At 39.7% G+C, this 16,252-nt stretch overlaps 2 protein-coding genes across 2 annotated transcripts; one reads left to right on the forward strand and one right to left on the reverse strand.

Moving 5' to 3' along the window:
- Window positions 1-1,367: 1,367 nt before the first annotated feature.
- On the reverse strand, window positions 1,368-5,490 carry LOC146469844 (L-rhamnose-binding lectin ELEL-1-like). Its single transcript, XM_085122693.1, has 3 exons — window positions 5,193-5,490; window positions 2,872-3,161; window positions 1,368-1,629 (listed from the first exon to the last, which is right to left on the reverse strand). The coding sequence occupies exons 1-2, from the start codon at window positions 5,410-5,412 to the stop codon at window positions 2,872-2,874; spliced, it is 510 nt and encodes a 169-aa protein (XP_084978819.1). The 5' UTR covers window positions 5,413-5,490; the 3' UTR covers window positions 1,368-1,629.
- A 7,364-nt stretch (window positions 5,491-12,854) lies between these two features.
- Window positions 12,855-15,790, forward strand: LOC146469845 (microfibril-associated glycoprotein 4-like). Its single transcript, XM_085122684.1, has 3 exons — window positions 12,855-13,136; window positions 13,672-14,061; window positions 14,932-15,790. Exons 1-3 carry the CDS (start codon window positions 12,884-12,886, stop codon window positions 15,192-15,194), a joined length of 906 nt encoding a protein of 301 aa, XP_084978810.1. The 5' UTR covers window positions 12,855-12,883; the 3' UTR covers window positions 15,195-15,790.
- Window positions 15,791-16,252: the final 462 nt, after the last annotated feature.

Raw genomic sequence — 16,252 nt, forward strand, 5'->3', positions numbered from 1 at the left:
TGTCAGTCAACAGAGTTGATAAGAGAACCGAACGCTGAGTTTTCGAACGTTAGACCTTCATCACTCGCTCTGATGAAGGGCTAACGCTCGAAGCAAGAGCACCCGAATCTCTTTACCGTGGTCAAAAATACCTAATAAGTCTGTTGATAAAACCAACCATTCGTGGCAATTGTTAATCCTAACCATTTGCACCTCAAAACGACGGCTTCGGAGACATTCTTTAAAATTTACTTCTTAGATTGAAATTCGATTACCGCAATTTAGCTTTTGGCTGCAGGTGTTTTCTTAATAATTTATCTCACTTTGCCTTCCGTAAAGTAAACGGACTCAACAAGGATGGCTGATGTTTTTCACTAAGACAGAAAATGTGAAACTTTCTTTCCTCGTTTGTCTTCAATGGACCTTTTGCAGCTAACGATCACATGGTACAGAATCTGCCAGTCGCTGGAGAGCAAGTTGCGCTTGGGACATCCAAAACATAGCAATTTCAACAAGTCAAACTTGAATTTTCTTTGTTGTGGATGATCCCAGTGCGTGCCTTGCTCTCCAGCATGATGGATTTTATACCATGTGACCGTTAGCTGCAAAGGACCCATATCATTTGGCCCATAATAGACCTTATTCCAAAATAGCTACCATTTTTTAAAAGGGCTAATTTGAATACCAACAAAAGAATGTTAAAACATTCTTTTGTTGGTATTCAAATTAGCCCTTCTTACCTCCATCTTAAAGGCTGGTTTCCATATGATCGCGGACCGCAGATCGCAGATTGCAGATCGCAATAAGGTCTGTGATCGTCTGCGATCATATGGAAACCAGCCTTTAGATAGAACATGGTTCTATCTTCTGCGATAGTCTGCGATCGCGATCGCAGGATCGCAGACGATCGCAGAAGTAGTTTCCATATGATCGCAGACGATCGCAGACGATCGCAGACCTTATTGCGATCTGCGATCCGCGATCATATGGAAACCAGCCTTAAGTTTTAAAATGAAAAGAATATTTTACCTTGAACGAGGCAAAAGGGGCTAATTTGAATGCAGACAAAAGAATATTAAAATGATAACCATTTCAGAGAAAGGTCTATAATGAGCTTAGCGTTGAACGCATTTAAACCGCTCTGAAAAAGTTTCAGGAAAGGAAAAGTCAGAGCAAAGGTATAATTTTAGGAAGTGGAAACTGTGGAATGGGTAGTTAATTTACTGAAACAGCCTTCCCAACCCAAGTTTCACCACACTGAATTTAGTTGTTATTGGAGACAATAATTAATGTATTGGTTTATTTTTAAGACTATCTGATTTCGATTATTTGATTGATTGATTGATTAATTGATTGATTGATTAATTAATTGATTGAAGATCGCACCATTTCTTGATTTTAAAAATATTGTTTATTATTTAGAGCTGAAATTGATATCTTAATTAAAAGATGTTGTTACAAAGATATATCATATCCTTCACCTTTACAATTTAGTGCTTCTACTTTCTTTCTTTCCTTAGCGTATACCGTTACAAAAAAAAGCTTAAACAAAATAATTACGCACTACAAAAACAAATGTTTTGTCGGCAGAAGTCTTCATCTCTGGCCGCTTCATTACTAACTCCTGTTCCATCTTCCTCTTGACAAAAGCTGTCGAAAGTAACATGTAGGCAGTGAGAGCAAAATAACTCCTCGAAAACTTACTTTTCTAGAATTTTTCAGGTAAGATTTAATTAAGTTTAAAAAGTGGTTATAAAATGGAAAGAATGACGTTATCGTAAACTTCGAGACTGATTCTGACTGATTCGTTTAATTGATTTGTCCAACTATATAACAAATACACTTCGTATCAAAAACCCTTCATGAAAACTTTGTAAACGCGATCTCGTAAAAAAAAAATTCGAATGAGGACTGATCAAAGTCTAATGTACATTCACTTATATCGAAGGGTTCACGTGTCAATCAGTTGTAAACTGTACAAACAAACCAATGTTCAAGTGAATCTCAGCCTTCGAACAAGCTCTCAAGTGGGACCGTAGGGCGAAAAGAAAAATCGGCAAGCCGGGCGAGCGGAGCGCAGTATGGGGCGAGTTTTTTTCTTCGCACCATAACTTGGGAGCCTGGTATCTCGTTTCACGCAGTTAAATCGCGTAGGACGTCTCTCCTCTTTCTGCCAGGCATTGCGATTGTAAATTGGCTTCTATTACAGACTTTGTGAAGCCGGGATGTTCGCCAGGAATTTGAAAAAAAAAAAAAAAAAAAATAATAATAATAAAATAATAGGACAGTTAAATTAACCAGGTTAACTTAACTAATGCATAAAGGGTCGCTAGCTAAAGGCAGTGGGAAATGCCCGTAAACCTCACCAGGGGCCCGTTTCTCGAAAGTCCCGGTTAGTTATCGGGCGCGATAAGTATAGTTTTAAGTGTTTTTTCGCCGATTACACAGTGATTAGAGACATGATACTTGGCCAATGTTTTCATAGAATTATAAGGTTTTCAAAGCTAACAAAACTGGACTTCTGCTAAGAAACATTTATCACCGAAGACACTTATCGGGCCCGATAAGTTACCGGGACGTTCGAGAAACGGGCCCCAGGGCGGAATAAAATTGACGGGGAATTTTCAGGAATCTACTGCCCTAGTGAAATTTTGTCCTTCTAGATCATGTTCAAAATAACCCACCAGATTAGTTTTCACAAGGTCTGCTACAGACAGGCTTACTGAATGGACTTGCGCAACGGTATAAAGGAAACCATTTAAGGAAACGCCAGCGTTTTCGTCAGGCTGGAGACTGACTGAAAATGGAATCATGTTAGGCAAAGTAACTTGCTTTTAAAAACCAATTAAGTTTAAAACAAATGAATACAGCTAAGAGAGTGTGATAACTAACCTACTCCACGCACTGGTATTTGACAACAAGATATTTGTAAGTTCCGTAACATGGATCCCCAAACACTGAGTTACTGGCATACAGCACACAGCTGGTTCTGCCTTGACAGATGCTCTGACTGACGGCAAGAGATCTGGAGGCACGACAATTTGTGGTGAGAATAGGGCCTTGACCACATGTCTTACGGTCCAGTCGGCCATACAGTGCTTCCTGAATGTGAAGTTTTCTTCCGTTTGTGCAGTTGATGGTTTTCCTGCCGTGCTCGCAAATGGTTACGGACAGTGACTCAGCTAAATGAAATAAAAAGAGGCAAACAAACAAAAAACAAATCAAGAAAGTGTTCTCTTTTCTACCTCACTATATACGAATAAATTTGAGATATGGTAAAGGCTGGGGGGTGTGGTGTGGGTACTCAACAAAGTTTTATGGTCCAAACCCTGACCCCTTAATGTACCATTTTTGACAGGAAAGGTAACCCTTTCACATACCTATAGGAAAGAAACCTGCATCTTTTTTCGGTTGATCTGTTTGAGATATTTTAAAAGGCCTTGTTAAGTATCGAAATGATATTTTTTCCAACCCTCCGTCATTCCCTTTTTTATGCTTAAGCTCGTGTAATCCCTACCTGAAAACAATTATCCCCTCCAGCGGAGCCGGTCCCATATAGTCAGTATGTCAGGGAGTTCTCCCACGCCCCCTCCCCCTCCCCACACCGCACGCCAAGCCCTCGAGTAGGTTCCGCGACGAGAACCAGCCACGCACCGGTAACTGTCAAACAGTGTCCGATTTGACGCCAACCCTTTAAAATCTTCCCTAAATTTGCCGATTGTGCCGATAATCTTAAACGATTTGAAAAGAAACTGAGATCAAGCTGGCTACTGATTACGCAATGAATAGTTGTTGTATAATAAGCTAATCACGTAATATCGATGGCCATTATCTTGAACGCAGGCTTTTCGGGGTTTTTTTAATAGAAAAAAAAAAATAAAATAAGTATTTTTCTCGAAGAAATGAATATTTAAATAGATCTGAAATGATCAATGACATCGCCAAAACTTTCACTGAGAGCCTCGTTTTCAAAGCTTAGGAATGGGGAAGAATTTGGGAGCTGTTTTGGTGCTTGCTCACACGAGTCGCTTGGGCCAGGAACGTGTCTTCTTATTTTTGAAGCACTTTTGCTGCTGCTGCTAAAAATATCTTTGTAATTGAACCACGCATCCGGCCACTCCAGCTGTGGAATAAGACATTTTTAACAGTTGCGTGCAGATCCCATTTGGATCAAAACAGGAAGTTCCAATTGTAAGTACACATTTAACTTGGTATAATGATCTTTAGGCAGTGTTTCAAGAATGATGAGCGTAAAAGAAAGGCTCTTAACTGCATGCTTTTGGCCACCATACTTAATTGTTGAATGTAAATATGTGAATTGTATATTTTGAACTGCGGATAAGACATCAAACAGAAGAAACATCCTCGCAGTTAGAACGCAACTTAAGCAGTAGCGAAAAGAAAGCCTGAAAAAACTGAATTTAGGCTTGAACGGAGTTCGAACCAATGAGGTCATGGGTTCGAACCCCCTTCAAGCCTGAATTTGTTTCTTTAGGCTTTCTTTTCGCAACTGCTTAAGTTGCGTACTAACTGGGAGGTTCTTTCTTTTATTTGATATTTAATTCTACCGGTAATTTTTTTCAAGAATTTTCAAGAAAAGAAAGAAAGAAGAAATTAAATCTCTAATCCTGTCAAAACTTTTTTTTTTTTATCAATCAGCCGTCGGAGGTTTCAATTCAGATCAGATCCATTAATTTCCCTTTCGGCGTTCCTTTTTGTCTTAATGGCCTTGATTTGCCCAGATCCCATTCTTATGATCAGTGCCCAAATGTAATGACCAAACCCAAATTCCAGTAAGTAAAATGTTATTTTTACATTGGAAATGGGGCAAATAGCTGATTCCATTTTACAATTTTTAGAAATTCCGGTGAGTGAAATCTTATTTTCCCATTGAAAATGGGGCAAATCGCTGATTCCATTTTACAATTTTCAGAAATTCCGGTCAGTGAAATCTTATTTTCACATTGGAAATAGGGCAAATCGCTGATTCCATTTTACAATTTTCAGAAATTCCGGTGAGTGAAATCTTATTTTCACATTGAAAAATGGGGCAAATCGCAGATTCCATTTTACAATTTTTAGAAATTCCGGTGAGTAAAATCTTATTTTCACATTGAAAAAAGGGGCAAATCACAGATTCCATTTTACAATTTTCACGCATTTATCACTTGGGGTAATGGGCCTTAAACAACAAAAAATGTAGATTTGCTAACCTTTTCCGCTCTCTAGTTTCTTTGTCAGATTTCTCAGCTCATTCTGAATCTCATCCAGTTGTTGTTTCATTCCCAAGATGAGGTCCTCAACCTTCATGTTGATGTTTATGCTACAAGATGTCGCTTTCAGCTCCAAGAGATTCTGATTGTTTGTCGGCGCCGGCAGTGAATCAACAGCATTCAACAGCGCAGAAAGGCAGACGAAGAGAGCAGAATTCATGGCGACTCAATAAATCTTCACTAGATCGTGTAATAACTCTTGTCAAGGCAAGCCTCTAACTGTTGCTCTTTTTTAACTTAAACACGCTGGCACATGAAACTTGTGGTATTCAGTTTCAGATAATTTTAACCAATCACATGCAGAATATGGTGTGATGTAAGATGATCGTGATGTGGCTAAAAACTGCTTTTGTGTTTTGAGCTTAACTCGCTGAGACATGAAACTAGAGGAATTCAGTTTCTGATACATTTAACAAATTAATCACAGTGATAAAGGATGCCAACATTTTCCCTGACACAGAATATGGTGTGATACAAGCTGATCGTGTTATGGCTCTTGAAGCTAAAAACTACTTTTGAGTTTTGAGCCAAACGCAACGCACAGGTACTTGAAACTAGTTGAATTTAGTTTTTTTGTTAGTTCAGATACACTAAACTATTTGCAATCACATGACAAGACGGGCTTTATTTTGACTAATTTTATGCTCTACTTTCCCTCCCACATCTCATCTTCCATTTTCTTTTTTCTACAGGCGCCAGGGGTGAGACAGCTTCCTGGTTTGAACCTTGGACCTTTACAAAAATAGATTACCATCGTATGAGTACCACGAGACTCAATCAGGAAAATAACTATTTCGCAACATCACGAGTTGTTTGGGCAAATGTTCACACACAGTAAAAATACTTTGCTTCACTTTCATAGTTAATAGGCTAAGACCCTTTAAAATGGGATGTGTCCATTAGTTCGCCCTCTCAATCTGCAAGGTTTGATCTTCAGATTTCAGGAAAATCAAGCTATCACCCCATCTTCCGCCCATGTAATTACTGGATATAATTTTCTAGTCTGCCTTTTTTCTGGCCCTCACATTTGCTAGAGCTTTTTAAAATTCCTTATTGTTACTTAATCGTTTGTGAGTTACTAGCTTAAAGTATATATGAAATAAAAAACAAGTTTGACTTATGTGTTTTTTTTTTTATATCCTCATTAATCGAAATATCCGGTTTTAAACTAACTAAAGCTCTTTTATGGGGTATTTTTCTCGCCTCGCGCTTCGAAGTGTCTCCATCTTGCGCTCGGTCAAAGCGATCAGATTTCACCGGATATGACGTAGCCAGTGGTTCAGAAAGCACGAAAGCACATTCGAAAGCACGAGTATTCAGAAAGCACGAAAGCACATTCGAAAGAACGAGTATTATGGTGGAGAAGAAGGCAAAGAAAGGGGGAAAGAACTATTGCTCGGCCGGTGGCCCCGGTGGAATAAATTGCAATAACAAGACAGGGACACCGAACATCACAATGCATTACTTTCCGTCGGACGAGAAGTTACGTGCAAAGTGGACACGTTTTGTGCGCAGTCATCGGAAGATTTGGTCCCGAAGAAGTCCTCATGTTTGTGTTTAGCTCATTTCGATGAGAGCTGTTTTATAAACAGTGTAAAAAAGAAAGAAGATAGGCCTGCGCGACTCCCACTCGCGTGTTTTTAGCCATGTTCAGTTATAGTTTTGCTATGACAAGTATGTCTTTCTTTGTTCTATCTTTCTGTTTAGCGACTGTCGTTCTTATGCCGTTTATGGCTCATTTCAGTGTGTCTTGCGACAGCATAGCCTCTCTTTTTATCTTTGTAAGGATAGGATTCGAACCGTGTGATAATCATTATCTTGCAGCTTTTGTATTGCCGGGCCCGGCTATTTGCTTTTGTGGCATGATGTTGTGTTACTTATCACGGTTATTTGTCTCTTGATCCTTTCTTTAGCATTGTAGCTTTGAAAAGCTGTACAATGCGTTAATTTGAGGGCTAAAGGCCGCTTTAGTTCAGTACGGCTGTGTTTTTTGTTATCACGCCGCTCAGCTCCGCTCTGTAACTGTGAGGTTTATGTTGCGGGAGCTTAGTATTTTCCTCCTGTGTTTTGATTACGCCTTAGACTGATTACTGAGGCAATTCTTCTGTGTTGCTCTGGCTAGGGGCTGCTACGAGTCCTTCAGCCGTTAGAAAATTCTGTGCCATTTTAGGCAATGGTCAGGCAAGACCGCGGTTTCGATCCTAATCTTGTGGATCTCTTCAGTTGGATTCCTTAGAAATGATAGAGATGAGTTCTCGGTATCATTTCAAAAAAACGCGTTCTTTTCTTAGGATTTATACTCGTTGGAAGGATCGAAAATCCCTCGGGAAATTCGAAAATTTCCTCGGGGAAAGACCATCTTGATCCTCCTCGTTGTCTTCCTCCTCATCACTACTGTGAGCAAGCGGTTCACCTGCGTAGGATTCCACATGTCCGACTACTTCCATTTCAGCGGATGACTCGGTGGTGTTGGATGTTTCTTGGCTGGAAACGGACTCAGCAGAGGATAGCGTACCATTACTTTTAGACATATTTTCAAAAGCTGTATAGCATTCACTTTATCGAGGTCTGAACTGAGCACGCAAAGATATTTTCGAGCACGCCATAGCAGAAAACAAAGCGTAAACAGAGCCGTGAAACCACTGGCTACGTCATCAGAGCTAAACTCGTTACCAGTCTCCAGAGACACCACTTTGGGCATTTTAAGGTGGCCGAACACAGTTTGCGCGCGCTTTACAGATTCTGTTAGTGATGCTATTAAGCGCGCGCTAGGGTTGTGGTACGTAAATACGGCGGTCGATAAAGTGATCCCTCAATTTCACATGAAATGGATAATAAAGGTAAGTTTTGATCCTACATAACTAAGTTTCTCGTTTCCGAACTCTTTTTCTTTTCTTTCCGAGCAAAAAGGTCATTCACCAAGACCTTTTGCATGCTTTTCAACTTTGCCATGAAACGCAATTAAAGCCACGCATGCGCATTTGACCAAAAAATTGCGACTGGTTGTTTTCGTGGAAATGAACTGTTTTCTAAGGAACCGCTCATTAGAATTTCGTAAAATTTGGCATGAAAATAGTTCCCTAAAAGCGTAACTCGCCTACAAAGAGAAACCTAAATCTAACAGAGGGTATCTTCACAAAACATTAAAATGCAAAATCAATATTTACAGGAGATCTGTCTGTTAAAATTACATGAAAATAGTGCAACTGTGTCAGTGTTTTGTGAGTTTTTCTGGATACAAAAAATGGTAAAAATCTAATGAGTACATTTTCTAAAAATAAAGGAAACCTACAATATATGGACGTTTAAAAGTTTGCTACGTTGCCATGGAAACGGTACTTAGCTCGACAAGACGTACGAAAATCCATTCTTTCTTAGTTAGTCTTACACCATACCAATTTTGGGCGCCCAGAAGTACATAGTTTCCAAATAACGTCTTCTAACACCTGTACACTAAAAAACTGTATTCGGCCACCTTAAGTCACTTTGAACAGCCAAAACATAGCCTGCAATGCAGGCGTATTTTTGGAGCGGGAGCGCTGAATAAGCCTTCGTTGCTGTCATCTTGGGCGAGGAAGCGCGAGAGGGCTGGAGCGAGTCAAAAGTGACCCTAAGGGAGAGGACGACTGGCTGAGAAATAAACAAGGGGAATAGAAAACTTTTGAATGCAGAGGTCCACCCAACGCAGGAATTAAACTTGCTGGTAATTTTGCCGGATCTCTCTTGTGAAAGACCTCGTGTCAGGCGTCACTTGAACGTGAAAATACAAAACTGAATGCAAGGCTGGCACTACGGCAAAGGGCAGATTTATTAGTGGCCAATATTTCGACTAATAGAATTAGTCTTCCTTCAGGGCCAAAGCTATACTGAAGGAAAATATAATAACGGCTCCTTAAATTAAAGTTTGAAAAATAGTTGGAAAAACATGATTGGCTAATACATGATATGATGACAGCGTACTTGTAAATATGAGATAACAAAAATATACTAACGGCTCCTAAAATTAAAATTTGAAAAAATATATGTAAAAAAATGATTGGCTAATACATGACATGAAGACAGCGTACTTGTAAATATGAGATAACAAATATATAGAATTGTACAATCAAGGTTCAGCGTTCGTCTTTCCTGTTAATGCCTTCTGGAGATAACCTTTTCCCTCTATAAATTAGAAAAGCCTCGCGTGCCTTACGGCGGGAGGCATTGATGGTGGGTTGTAGTTCGAGAGGGATAAGTCGCATGTCCGTAGAAGAGTGACCTGGTAAGTTGAAGTGTGTAGGGACTGCTGCTGTGGAGTTGGCGTGATGTGGGTTGTTTGTCGCTTGTCTGTGTTCTGTGAACCTTTCACGGATCGTGCGTTTGGTTTCCCCTATATACTGTTTTTTACATTTTTTACATTCAATCATATATGTAAGGTTAGTAGAATTGCAGGTTATATGTTGTTTTATTTGTCTTGTTTCGCCGGTGTTGCTAAAAGTGTACGAAGTTCTTGCATTGTCAATGTAAGGGCAAGTGAGACATCCATGAGTGGAGTTGCAGCGGAAAGTGCCAGAGGTGAGCTTGGGTGTCATGTTAATGTTCTTTAGTTTTGCTCGAACCAAAAGGTCGCGAAGGTTTGGTGAACGACGGTAAGCGATGAATGGTTTATCTTTGAATATTTTTTCAAGGCGATCGGTGGAGTTGAGAATAGGTTGTTTCCTGTGAAGTATTTCTTGAATATTAGGTAGTGCTGGGTTATAAGTGATCGTGAAGGGGACTGGGGTGTTGCATTTATCTTTATCATGGTTGTGTTCCTGTAATGTCTCACTTCTGGGTATCTGTTTGGCTCTCAAGATTTGTTCTTTCACAAAACGGTCTTTATAGCCTCGTTTTGTTAAATATGAGAGCAATTCTGCTGATCGATGATCGAAGAATTCGTCTTTGGAGCAAATCCGATGTAAACGGAGAGCTAGGCTGTAAGGGATGGCTTTTTTTGTATGACAAGGATGACTTGAGGAATGGAGTAAATACTGGTGTTTGTCTGTAGGCTTGCAATAGAGATCGGTTTCTATTTTTCCATTTTCGAGTTGAATATTAACGTCCAGGAAAGGAATAGAAGTTGTAGATCGTTCACTAGTGAACTTAATAGTAGGGTGGATGTTGTTGAGGTATGTGATGAACTTGTTTAGCTTTTCTTCTCCGTGTGTCCAGACCATCAGAATGTCATCTATGTACCGGAGCCAGAGAAACGGTTGATCAGCGTAATCCTTTAGTGCTTTTCTCTTAAATTCCCCCATAAACAGGTTTGCGTAAGCAGGTGCCATTCTGGTACCCATGGCCGTACCATGTTGTTGTATCACGCCAAATCCACAGCAGCAGTCCCTACACACTTCAACTTACCAGGTCACTCTTCTGCGGACATGCGACTTATCCCTCTCGAACTACAACCCACCATCAATGCCTCCCGCCGTAAGGCACGCGAGGCATTCTAATTTATAGAGGGAAAGCGTTAACTCCAGAAGGCATTAACAGGAAAAACGAACGCTGAGCCTTGATTGTACACTTCTATATTTTTGTTATCTCATATTTACAAGTACGCTGTCTTCATGTCATGTATTAGCCAATCATTTTTTTGCATGTATGTTTTCAAATTTTAATTTTAGGAGCCGTTAGTATATTTTTGTTATCTCATATTTACAAGTACGCTGTCATCATATCATGTATTAGCCAATCATGTTTTTCCAACTATTTTTCAAACTTTAATTTAAGGAGCCGTTATATTTTCCTTCAGTATAGCTCTGGCCCTGAGGAAGACTAATTCTATTAGTCGAAATATTGGCCACTAATAAATCTGCCCTTTGCCGTAGTGCCAGCCTTGCATTCAGTTTGTTATTTAAACAAGGGGGAAGGGGGAGAGGAGGGAAAAATTCGCTCTCATTTCTTGCCCCCCGCTCCCCCTCAGCCTCCTTCAAATACGCGAACTAAATTTATTATTCAGCGCACGCCCATGAAAAACGCCTGCACTGCAAACTAGCCAAAACATGTTTTTTTTTTTTTTTACCTCTTTAGCACTATTCTTTTTTGTGCGTTTCGGAATAAGGGTATAACCACCTACCAATTCATGAAAAAATTTTTTTTAGTTCATATGCACTTTAAGTTTTGTGCTTTTAAATAAAAAGTATAAACTGTATGAATGGCCAAAATTTTTGTTCCAAAGCGAAGCGAGTCTGTGTTCAGTTTCTAAGATTTTTCAAACAAGCTTGGCTGTTGGCAATCACAATCGATCTAATCTAATGAGCTCATAATCCCAGAAAGGAGACAAGAAAGAAATGAAGTTTCTTTGACAATGAATTTAATGTGATGTGAAATGGGCAAGGGGACATAAATATAAACCCGGTGCCATGTTCTTCTGAAGCGATCTTGAAACGTATCCCAAGAATTCTGTCTGTTGTTTTAATTCAGTTAAGATTTTTTTCTATTCAGGAGAGTTTCATGAATCCGACAATTACCTTGTTTTAAACGCCACTGAACCCGGAAGGGCAACAATGATTGAGACAAACAATGAGGTCATTTAAGTGGCAGACTAGACGGATTGAAAACGCATTAAATTGAAAGTGTTTTAATTTTACGCATATTTTGGTTTCCGGCTTATAAGCTCACTATGCTCATTTTTTTTCTTTCTTCGTCTTCTTCTTCTTTTTTTAAAGGAACGTCTAGTTTTGGGGCTAAAGCTGAAAGTTGTTTTTTTTTTTGGAAATTTAAGACTCTCAGTCTCAACGTTCGTATGAAAAAGGTTCTTATAAAAAAGAATTAATGTAGTTCCTGCTGATAACCTGTATGACCTATTCTTTAAGAAAGAAAGCCTGTAACAAAAACAGATTTTCGCGTATTTCTTCAAGAAGAAGGGTAATATGACTTTCCACTCTCAAAGGATGTCTGCCAGATTCCTTTTAGAATTGTCTCAAAGCAAAAAAAAGAAAAACCAAAAAAAAAATTGTAGCGTTTAGATACTAATGAAAAGTTGGATATGATTGGTTGATAAACATAGAAAGCAAAAACGTGTGCAGGAGTCATTATAAAAATAGAGATATAGACAAGTTAAGTTTCATTGCGTTTGTTGTTCCCATAGGGTTCAAGAGTCTTGCCTTTGGAAATTGAAAAAAGCTTCTCTAGCTTTCCGAATGCCGTCTCTGTTGGTGAAAGGGACTGCTAGCAGTGTACTCCCTTCCTTCTTAGGTTAACTTTATTGGTAATTCCGCTGACCATTAGAGGCCCTCGACTGTTGGTTACTGCGCGCGCAAATACGTTCGCACTCGGGTGGACCGAGGGTCACTGAAACAGTTCAGTTTCTAGGAAATATGGCTCGCTTAACTCACCAAATGACTTGCTTTCCTGGCTACGTATTTTGTTGCTGCACTTATATTTGTGAGTTTCAGATTTCCCATTTTCCCTGGTGAAGACTTTACGTTCCGGTGGATTGCACACAAATAGGGGGAGGAGACGGCTAACATTTCAGACTAAAAAAATCTATCCTTCTTGTGATTGGTGTAAGTCTGAAACTAGATCCCACATTTTCATTGATTATCTTTACAAACAAACGCCACTTTCAATGGCAACATTGAAGTCGTTTAATTCATTTCATTGAGCACGCAATGGAGCTTAGACCTACTGCCAAAATGAGGTTTGTTTTGCTTGTCTGCCTTGTTTCTTTATCACCAGTGGTGGACTCAGCGCCAACACAAAATCAGAATCTCTTAGATCTGAGATTGACATCGTGCAACATAAATATCAACACTGCACCGAACAAGAAGCTTGAGGGTATTATCTTAGGAATGAAACAACAACTTGATGAGATTCAGAAGGAACTCAGAAATTTAACAAGGAAACCAGAAAATGACTCCAAAGGTCAGTAAATCTGTGTTTGCTATATTCTTTTGTCCTTCTTGATGTGAGTAACGGGAACTACTTCAAAGGGCTCGCGACGAAGAATGTCTCTTGCTATGTTGGCGAGGAGAGACACAAAGCTTGACCTTCGAATATGACTCCCGGAACTCTTGTCGAAACGTAATCTATATATACTGCTTATCACTCCAAAGATACGCGGATAGTAAACCGTGACTAAAATTTATAGCTATGGATATAAAACCTTTATTATCAGGTGTCCATGACATGCGAGTCATGTAGCTAGTTTCTTGAATGTAAATACCAGGTGCTGAAAAAAGAGTTTCTTTTTAACTTCCGGTGGAAGGTTCCTGTAAGTAATTTAACTGAACCTATCTGACCCGTTTACAAACTGAATTCATGTGTTTCCTCATGAACTCCTTGATATTCTAGTAATTTAGTATAGCCTGGGGTATAAATAATAAGAAAGAAATTCATATACGAAAGAACCACTCTCCCCGGTTCGCAACATTATTTTCCTTTGCCTTTATCCATCTAGATTTGCATCACCACAAAAACTGTGCTGAGGTGTACAAATCTGGTGACAGAATCAGCGGTGTTTATACAATCGACCCTGATGGCTCAGACGCCTTTGATGTGTTCTGTGACCAAACAACAGCCGGTGGGGGGTGGACAGTGTTTCAAAAGAGACTGGACGGCTTGGTTGATTTCTACCGTGGCTGGAACGAGTACAAACGTGGGTTTGATAACCTGAATGGCGAGTTTTGGCTCGGACTGGAAAACATTTACCGTCTGACTAAGAGTGGACGACACAAGCTTCGTGTGGACCTTGAAGATACCTCAGGAAGGACAGCTTATGCTGAGTATGACATGTTCGCCATAACGAGCGAGAGGACTAAGTACCAGCTAGGGATTGGATCATATTCAGGTAATAAGTTAGTTCTGTTAATTTACAGCTAATTTTTTTTTCAGTAAAATTGATGGAAACAACTCGCACCTTTTTCTCTACACTTAGAATTAAAGCCCGTGATCAAGCCCCTCGTGACGTTAACTTGTTCGAACGCGTTTTCCCTCGCTTGCTGCCTGTCAGTTAAGACCTGCTTCATGAATTTGCCTTAACTTGTACGGTAAATCCTCTGATAAACCCTCTCTCAAATATGCCTTCATCTCTAATAAGCCCCCCTTTTTCTAGAAGGAAAAAGATTATTAAGCACTTCTCCCCTCTTCCCCTTTCATTTTAAAATGAAACTAAATTACAGACTGTATTAAATCACAAACATAAAGTTTTAATTTGCAACTTCAAAGCACGGTTTTTCCATGGGAAGTAACTGCTCGAAACACACTAATTTGTTTTAATTTTTGGCAGCTCTACCTCCAACTTCATGTACTTGAACTTTTCCTATTTGCCATATAGTTCCTTATGGAGAATCGAAACCGCCCAGTCTGGTTGCTTGAAAAAGTCGGTTTAGCGCCCCGGACCACAAGAACATCCTCACGAGACCTTGCTTTGGTGGGTGAAAATTGTAAATCACGAGTTTCTCGCGCTCATCACTCCGGCGCTCCACCAAATGAGCTAACCGGGAAGCGCTTGCCGTTTGTCGCAGACGTAATTCTAAATCCCCCTGTTAGGCTGATTTAGCAACAGAACGGGAACGTCAGTTGACAACGGCGCGCGCATCAAGAACACCCAAAAGATAGTCGAGACTCGCAATTAAAATTGCAGGAGACATTGCATTCTCTAAGTGAGCACGCCGTGCTTGCTGATAACAACTTCGATCACTATTTTTTCTTTTTTTAGGAACCGCTGGTGATTCTCTTTCCCATCATCGTGGTCACCCGTTTGCGACCAAAGATCAGGATAATGACAACTGGCCCAAACACTGTGCCGAACATTTCAAAGGAGCCTGGTGGCATGTCACCTGCCTTTACTCTAATCTGAACGGCCCCTATCACCATGGAGTGATTCCACATATATACCAGGGTGTGGTCTGGCATCACTGGAAAGGACATAGCTACTCATTGAAGAGGGCTGAAATGAAAATCAGGCCAGTTACCTTTTAGCACAGGAGAAAGTTTGTCGTAAGTTTATCCAAGCGGCAAGTTAGGAAATTACGATTTATGTGTCAAATCGAACATGCTTGCTTTATTCCTCTCACATGAACCGTGAAAATTTGTGTTATATTTGCCGGAAGTTCAAATCTTGCTTATAATAAAAGCAATTATTCGTACAGCTCTAATAAAACACAGTAATTAACGCACTGATTTATTTGCCGGTTTGATTGGTAGGTTAATTCAATTGCATGGCACAATTTACACGCTCCAATTTGTCGGCTGATTTCTTTTTCTATTGGTGTAGCGCAGAATGAGAATCAGCCTGATGTAATTCTATAAATCAGATTTGTAAAATTGGGCCGAGTCGGCCTGATCAATCGGTACGTGTTCATTAGACTTGAGTGATTTACGGTTTTTGCCCCTGTCAACAAATTATTAGTAGCTGTAACTAATGAGTAAGTGGATTAGGACCTTTCTTTTAGAAGAAAATCTACAATTTTTTAATAATATTATACCTTTAGCTTAAATTAATGCATACAATAAAGAGAGTCGTTCGGAAAACATGCCGCTTAGTACTACGATACCAGCTTCTCTTGTCAGCGTCAAGAAAAGAGGGCGTCGTCGATTGATTGAGTTTCAACAACTTAAGTCTGACCTAAGTTGGAGTTAAAAAAATTTCGTAAATATCAGAGTCTTTATTTTGGAACTGGAGTTATCATCTCCCCGAGTTTCCCGAGTTGGGGAATTTAATGACGTGGTTTGTAGGAAATGATTGAAAGCTACAGGCTAGTACAGAACAAAGACAACATTCGTTCATGACTAGCCTGCGAGAAGGCTCTCTTTTAGGTCAGCCTGCTCTTGAGCACCTTATTTTTTTTTTTCCAAATTTTTTTTTAATTTAAACCCTTTTCCTATCGACTTTGTTTTTGTATTGTTCGGCCACGTTTCACATTTTGAACGAGTTGGAATAATCACGACGTAGTGGAAGTAGCGCGGTATAATATTTTCAAGTGACGTTTTCGTTGGCGTTACTGCCTTTGCTGCTTAAAGGGGCCCTAACACGAATA

This window comes from Pavona decussata, unplaced genomic scaffold (assembly GCF_977016875.1).
Source record: "Pavona decussata unplaced genomic scaffold, jaPavDecu1.1 SCAFFOLD_115, whole genome shotgun sequence".
NCBI classification, from domain to species: domain Eukaryota; kingdom Metazoa; phylum Cnidaria; class Anthozoa; order Scleractinia; family Agariciidae; genus Pavona; species Pavona decussata.